The sequence below is a fragment of the Cyprinodon variegatus genome, unplaced genomic scaffold (assembly GCF_000732505.1).
Source record: "Cyprinodon variegatus isolate N-32 unplaced genomic scaffold, C_variegatus-1.0 Scaffold210, whole genome shotgun sequence".
In the NCBI taxonomy this organism is placed as follows: domain Eukaryota; kingdom Metazoa; phylum Chordata; class Actinopteri; order Cyprinodontiformes; family Cyprinodontidae; genus Cyprinodon; species Cyprinodon variegatus.
In genome coordinates this window covers 523,463-531,711 of record NW_015150663.1, presented here as the reverse complement: position 1 = coordinate 531,711, position 8,249 = coordinate 523,463, and the positions used below count along the sequence as shown (strand labels likewise).

At 37.9% G+C, this 8,249-nt stretch overlaps 1 protein-coding gene across 2 annotated transcripts in view; it reads left to right on the top strand.

Annotated features, from left to right (window-relative positions):
* Window positions 1-4,981: 4,981 nt before the first annotated feature.
* LOC107088199 (probable serine/threonine-protein kinase PknB) overlaps window positions 4,982-8,249 on the top strand; it is a 17,874-nt gene continuing 14,606 nt past the window's right edge. For both annotated transcript variants that reach the window (XM_015380221.1, XM_015380220.1), the window contains exon 1: window positions 4,982-5,358. In XM_015380221.1, the coding sequence (XP_015235707.1) occupies window positions 5,236-5,358 (123 nt within the window). In that variant the 5' untranslated portion in view covers window positions 4,982-5,235. The remainder of the gene's footprint in view (window positions 5,359-8,249) is intronic.

The following is an 8,249-nucleotide window of genomic DNA, read 5'->3' as shown; positions in this document are numbered from 1 at the left end:
AGAAAAGAAATAGACAAAAATCATAATGTGCCCGAAGCACATAACAAGCACTGTGATTAATATACTGTAGGTGTAACAACGAATTAGGGGAAATCAAAAGGTGGCTCTGATCCCTCCCACTGGATTGGCCAAGGAGGTCACCTGGGGGGTGTTAATGGTCATTAGGGGGTCCTAATGGGTCGTTAACTCCCTCGTCCCCTGAGTGGTTTCGGTCACATGCCTCATTGAATTATGAGTTAGTTGAGGGTGGGTGACAGGTGAATTTTCTGGGTAGTGTCACTAAAAGTTCTTAGTAGGTAAAAGGTTATATCTAAGACCAGCTCCTCTGTAGGGAGATGGTTTTTCCAGGTTAACCAATTAGTTGCAGGAGTAACCTAACTCTGGATTACAGCTATCTGGCTTTCTAAAACAGAAAACCCAGGATATGTGCATATTTATCAAAAAACTTGAGTTGTGTTCTATCAAACCTTTAGAAAATCACAGATGCATAAGTTTCTCCAGAGCTTTTATATTTATTAGTAATGACTAGAATAAACTTGAATTAATATTGTTAAAACCATCAATATCAAATGTGCCTCTTCTTTTTTGTTTAGTGTACCTCAGCCCAAATTAAGGCTCTGACTTGACATTACAAGAAACTCTATGACTTATTGTGTATTTTGCAGACAGCATTTCTGTCTTTACAGGGGCAGCCTTTGACCTTTTACAGAAATAATAGCATGTGGTTTTTACAGGTTATATGGGACACTTCATGTGGGCCGGTCAGCTCTTTCACAACCCATCTTAGGCCTATTTCTCTTCCTGGTGAATCACCACCAATCTATCAAATACTATTTATGGACTACTGTGGTGCACAACAACACACAGGCAATATTAGATAGCGCTAATTGTGGTAGCAGAGATGAGATACACAACAGGTCAGAGAAGTCAAAGCCATACATGTCATCCTCTACTCTTCTTTGGTTTTAACTTTCACGGAAATTCAGAGCGGTTCCTCTACAGAAATCTCAACTATGGTGATGACATAGAATACAGACTTAGCAATATTAGGGTTGGTTCTGATAAAATGGACTTAATGCACTTACTTGGGTTAGGGTTAGGGTTAGGGCTCACAAAGTAACCTTACAATTGTGGTTATATCCTGGATTAGTGTTTTTTCTTTCTATATTAAACAGACATTTTTGTAATGAAGTTGTAGCCACTATTTGGTTTCAAAATTTGATTATTAATTATCACACAAAGGTTGAAATCATACATTTGGAAGAATAATTTCTCAATATACAGGTCCTTTTTGCACATTGCTTTTATTAGAACATTGAGTGAGAAACATGTTTCTGTTCAGCTTAAAAAAGTCTATAATAGCTTAATTGGACATATTAAGATATCCTTAAAATTGTAAAGATTGAAGTGCAAACCATCTGAGCTATACTCTGTTGAGTTCATTCATCTCCCATTTAACAGGCTATAAAGAAGTGGTAATGAATAATCAGAATTATTAACTAAATACAATATCATGGAATGTACAGATTGACCATAACCAAACAAAGTGTTCTGCAACTTTAGAAGGAGCATGCCTCTCAGCCCAAACATAACAACATCCTGGTACTCATCCAAGGTATTTTGATGGCCATATAAAACTTTACTCCAAGCTCTGTAATACAGGGAAGGTGTAATATGTCAAAGATGGACTTAATTTCTTAATATTTATGTTATTCAATAAGATATTTGGAAAATATGCTTTTTGTCTTGTGAACTCTCTTTCAAAAATTTGTTAGAAAGTACACATCAACCCATTTGTTTCAGGATGAAAAGGAGAGCCCACAGTTTGTTTTCATGATTAAGAGTTTATGTTTGCACACTTTGTTGTTTATCTGCATTAACAAAATAAATAAAAAAAATGCTTACTTCTTTTGGTGCTTCTATTGGTATGGTTGAGACCTGTTTTTGGTTCAGAGAGCAAAGCGTTCTGCTGGTGCTGCAGTACAGCTTTTAGCCGAAGTAACAATATAAAAAAAGCACTGCTTTAAAAAAAAAAAAAAAAAACTCATGGGCATGCGCACTGCTCATGTTCATGGACACGCCTTCTACGGTACGGGGTTTCCTATCCCTTTCTTCAAGAGTGCAGCCTTTTTCCCTCGCGTTTGAGAAGATTTGCGGACATTGTGGTTTTATGTTTGTATCTGTTGATATAGTAGCCTTGTTGCACACATCATTGTTCCTGCTGGAACCACTATAGCCCAGACTGCCATTTACCACAGCACACACACACACGCATGCATTCAGGTCTCCAACTCCTGAATAAGCAAACGCAAACACACGCACACGTGGAGAGGAAAGTGCAGTTCTCAAGAGGCTCTCAGGTTACTTTGCTCTGTGCAATTAAGATTATGTTGTTGAACATAATTTTATACTGTATCTATTGATACAATGTTTGACTTGAGGCAATAAAAATGTTGTATTAACATATTTTTTTGTGTGTTTAATGATGGGTAGTGAAGACGATTAGTAGGACTAAAAAAACTGAGTTGATAGAACTCAACTTACAGATAACACTACAAAATCTGAGATGTAGAACTCAAAATCTATATGTCAAACTCATAAAACAAAGTTGATAGAACTCAGAACTTAAAGGTGAAACTGAAAAACCCAAGTTGGTAGAACTCAAAATGCATGTGTAAAACTCAAAAACCTAAGTTAGTAGAACTCATAATTTCTATGTAACACTCCAAAAACCTAAGTTGGCAGAACTCAAAAATCTTTGTAAACTCAACCACAGTGAATTTAAGTAAGGAAAACTCAAAAAACCAAATGCATCACGTTGCCTAGAAAATAAAAGTTCTGTCAACCTCTATTTTTTTTCCAGTGCATGCTGTACAGCATGCTTATTCATTCCATGGGGCTAATTCAGCAGAACATGTCAGAAAAAGCCATACTGTAAGAAGTCGGCTTTTTGCTTTTTACTTTCTTCTGAGATATTATCAAAATCTGATTGGATTTGAGGTTAAAAGATTAAATCGGAATTGGTGGCGTAAAATGCTGATCAGGACATCCCTGCTGCTGATTAGTCATTTTTTTCCTATTGTTAGTTTGAAACAAAAAATTTAAGAAGGAACCAGGCAGACATTCTGAAGTAGAAATTTATTTTTTTACACAGCTCATGCTCCTATCACACCTTGATGATTTAGACCAGTGTATGCTTGACTTACAAAAAATCTGGCAAAAATGCCTCATTAGGCAGGCAACATGCAAATAGACACAATAAAATATCAGCCCAGTTCATGCAAGTTAAAGTAATCCTCGCAAATTCTGCTCTTTGAGCAGCAGCCCTACTATTTCCTGGTAAAAAGAATCATCATTCTTCAAGAAAATTGTTCACCTGCCCATTCCAAGAAGCACCTCCCTTGAAAAAGCTTTGCCAGCTCTGTAAATAAAGACAACACCACTCCTACTGTTTTAAGGCGTGGTGTTGTGAGCTACACCTTGACTATAAATGCATGTGTCTGTCGGTGGCAATTTCTGTTAGAGCTCAATGGCATTCCATTTTAATCTCCTCAAATGTCTTCCTTTGATTACACTGAGGAACAATATTTCAACATTTTTCCCTAGGGTGCAAGATGTTTATCCACCTCTAACCTTTAACAATGAAGTTCTTGAGGTACAAGGTGCAGAAATATATGACAAAAGGATAATTGATGTGTATGCCATGACTGTGTTAGCCTAAGTCAACAAAATGCATTCAGGAAGTACACATCACAGAGAAGAGGATACAAAAATCACAGGCCAACCAATGACCCTGGATGACTGAGGAGGTTAGACAAAAGCTAAAAGCATGGAACTCAGCTGCTGATAAGTCATTTTTTTCCTATTGTTAGTTTGAAACAAAAAATTTAAGAAGGAACCAGGCAGAAATTCTGAAGTAGAAATGTATTTTTTTACACAGCTCATGCTCCTATCACACCTTGATGATTTAGACCAGTGTAGGCTTGACTTACAAAAAATCTGGCAAAAATGCTGGCAAGTTATGGGTACGTTTTGTTCTTAGTTAGGAGCACACTGAAGTATGCTGAAGCATGCTGGAACACGATGGCACATCTCGACATACTGCGAGTAAATCAAGAAATTTTGTGCTCAAAATTTCTTTAAGTATGCCAGCGTAACTTATTAAGAACTTATCTCCAACGTATATCAACGCATTTGATGTGTTCCAGACGACCACTGAACATGTTTCTTACATACAGCTATTGTATAATAGGGTATTGGCAGCGTCTTGGTATAAAAGGGTGTTCACAAGAGTAAACTGTTAATTCTCCTACAGACCTGCTTCCCATCATAGGGTGAGCGAGAAGGTGATTGTTATGGATCCTCCCTGCATTCACGCCCACGACCAGCAAACTTCCCAGCAGACCTGATGCTGAATCTGCTGCGACTACAAACCTTCTTTTTTCTTTTTATTTCTTCTCTTTTTAGGCAGACAGTAAACAGCAGCTAGGTTAATACCACGATCAAATACATCTTTTATGAGGACCGGGTGAAATGCATCCTTAGACGTCCTGGGTTGTTTTGGGAACACTTTAAGGTGTTGATGCTCTTTTAAGAAGGATTTCATTTGTTAAGTGTTATCTAATGTATAGATAAATGCTTTTACTGGTTAAGCAAAGGCTTAATGACTTCAAAACTGGATCATAACTCTGCAGACTGAGTATCAGTTTTTCACCATCTACCCTGCTCCTATTAAAACTTACTCGACATTCTGTAGATATGTGTAATGTTTTTTTTTTTTTTTTAGATAAGATGATATACCGGTAATATAACATAAAGTGATATAATTTTATTTTACCAGATATATTTGTGTAACAAAATTTGCTTTTAAGCCATATCATAAACTTCAGCAGTAGTCTTGTATGGTAAGTTTCACTTTCATTTTAAAGAGCATAAGTGCAAGTTTACTTTCTATTTTGAGCATAGACGGAGGCAGCCTACTCAGACTTCACGTCGTTTTTAAGATCAGGATATGTTTATGTTAAGATTTTTGTGTTGTTTTTGACCTACAGTAAGTGATTTATAATTTCAACATTTGTTTAAAGAGGACCAACATTTCTATAGAAGTTTGTATAGAACTGTGAGTCAGGATATATTTGACATTTCCTTGTTAAAAACAGCTTTGACAAAGCAGTTCTGAAGAAACATCACGTTTTATCTAAAAACAGTAGGAACTGCTTCTTTTGCTTGTTAAACATGGGGGGAGCACAAAGCAAATTAAAACAGGAAGGTTATGTAGAAAAACAAAAAACGGAAAATTACATTGTTGCCACAAAGGAAGATAATACAGTCCTCATCAAGATGGTCCCTCTACCACAGGTAAGAGTTCAACTTTTGCCATTTTAATAGTAGGATTTTGCAGTTGTTAGATTATCATCTTAAATATTAAGAATAAAATATGCTGTATGTCAGGATCTATTTGGTTTGCATAACACTATGCAATTAACTCATATCAGCCCATGGGATCGAAAATGTCTAAGCCAGAACTGATATTGTTTCAAAAGGACATCTACCATATATTATGTTTTTTTTTTTTTACAAAGATGTTTCCATAGAGGCGCCAAACATACAACTGACTTAGTAAATATAGGGAAAGGGTCAAAGCTAATCTAACAAGAGTTTAATGTTTAACAAGGATGATTACAGGATGTTAGCCAAAAGCAAACTTATTAGGCAGGCAACATGCAAATACACACAATAAAATATCAGCCCAGTTCATGCAAGTTAAATTAATCCTCGCAAATTCTGCTCTCTGAGCAGCAGCCCTATTATTTTATGGTAAAAAGAATCATCATTCTTCAAGAAAATTGATCACCTGCCCATTCCAAGAAGCACCTCCCTTGAAAAAGCTTTGGCGTGGTGTTGTGAGCTACACCTTGACTATAAATGCATGTGTCTGTCGGTGGCTATTTCTGTTAGAGCTCAATGGCATTCCTTTTTAATCTCCTCAGATGTCTTCCTTTGATAACACTGAGGAACAATATTTCAACATTTTTCCCTAGGGTGCAAGATGTTTATCCACCTCTAACCTTTAACAATGAAGTTATTTAGGTACAAGGTGCAGAAACATGACAAAAGGATAATTGATGTGTATGCCATGACTCTGTTAGCCTAAGTCAACAAAATGCATTCAGGAAGTACGCATCACAGAGAAGAGGATACAAAAATCACAGGCCAACCAATGACCCTGGATGACTGAGGAGGTTAGACAAAAGCTAAAAGCATGGAACTCAGCCTTTAAGTCTGGTGACAGAGGAACTGAAAACAGCAAGAGCCAACTTGAACCATGCCGTCAGGTTAGCGAAGAGGAGCCACAGTTAGAAAATCCAGGATCTTTTCAACAACGCCAGCAACACCAGGAGGATATGGCAAGGCATACGCACAATTGCAGACAACAACCCAGCTGCACATTTTTAACCCCTTGCTGGACCAAGGTGCCAGCCTGCTTTAAGTCGGCCTGCATCATTCTGGTCCCAAGAAGCCTCAATTCACCTTATTTAATGACTACCAGCCTGTCACATTGACTGTCATCATGATGAAGAACAAATCGTCTCCAGACTCCCCACAACATTCATTCCAGTTTGACTACCGAAGGACCCACTTAACTGAGGACGCCATTTCCTCAGCCTAGCACACATTGAGGAGAAGAATACGTGCAGATGTTGGATGTCAGTTTAGTTTTCAACACCATAATCCCACAGCATTGGCAATACGGTGGTGGGCCTCACGAGACATGGCAACAACTGGGACTACAGAAAGGAAGTGGAACAGCTGGTGGGATGGTGCAGAGACAACAGCCTGATCCTGCACATGGAGAAGACAAAGGAGATCATCATCGACTTCAGGAAGAACTGGCCTAACCACACTCCACTGCTCATCAACTGCTCAGCTATAGAGGTGGTCAGTAGCACCAAATTCCTGGGGATGTACGTCACAGACACTCACCATGACTGTGAACACCACCTCACTACAGTAGTTAAGAGGGCACAGAAGCGCTTATTCTATCACAAAGCTGCGTGTCCTGAGGCCGTAAAATGATCAGTGACCCCTCACACCCCCACCACGGACTGTGCTGCCTGCTGCCCTTTGGAAAGAGGATGCTTCAAGTTTTTTTTTTTCCTTTGGTTTCATTTTTTGGTATCAGATCTGACCCCCCAAAAAAGCAGCAACAAAAATTGTACAAGATCTCAGAAAATAAAAAAATCCTACCACCCTTCAGGGAACCGGGTGGCCTTCACATTGGAAATATCCTGCATCAACATCTCCAGTGGTTTCTAGTCCAGTCCATAGAAAGGACCACTCAGGCTATAGCAGCAGGTTCTGCAATCATGCAAAAAACAAAAATAAACCAAAAAAAAGAAAAACATTGGAAAATAAAAATGTAATCACCATCAGCTTATGTTTGGGTGTTCTATCAATGGGATAAAGCAGTTTTTATCTACAAGTGGTTTTTGGCTTGAAATTTACAGGAATGTTATGTTTAGACAAAAGTTCTTAGGGACTCCTGACGTGTATTGTTACAATATTTTTTGCATTTCCACTTTCCTAGACACCAGAGGTAAAGGGAAGCTTTGCAGAGCCGAAAGAATCATTTCACAAAGCAAGTTTACTGAAAACTCGAAGTTTTTTAAACCTGAAATCAGGGAAACTGAGTTTTCCATTTCATGAAGATAGTTTGCTCTAGTTCTGTTTCTTTTAATGTAGTAATATTCTCACTAGAGCTAACTTGGTTAGGAGCAGGTTTTCCTAAACAAACTCAGAGTGATATCCGTCTCTGCCTTCCTTAAAGCCAATCACGTTGTTTTTTTTTATTATTTCCTGTACTAGTCAGGGGATTTTTGTTGTTCTTTTGTGTGAACAATAGAAAAGGAATCATTCAATAGGTTTGTTAGACTCATTACCAGTGTTGTGGTCAAGACCAGAGTGTATTGAGACCGAGACAAGACCAAGACTTTTAGGGTCCGAGACCAAGTCAAGACCAAGACCGAGGGAAGTCGAGACCTAGTCAAGACCAACACCAGCGCCAGTATGTGACAATAAAATGTGAAACATGATCAAAATCACTAAAATTGATCTAAAAGACCCACATTCACATAAAAACACCTAGATATTTAACACACAGAACTGGAATAAACATAAACATCTTTATTTAGTACTTCTGTGTAGTAATCACAGAATTTGAAACAATTAATCAAAGTCGATCAAAATAG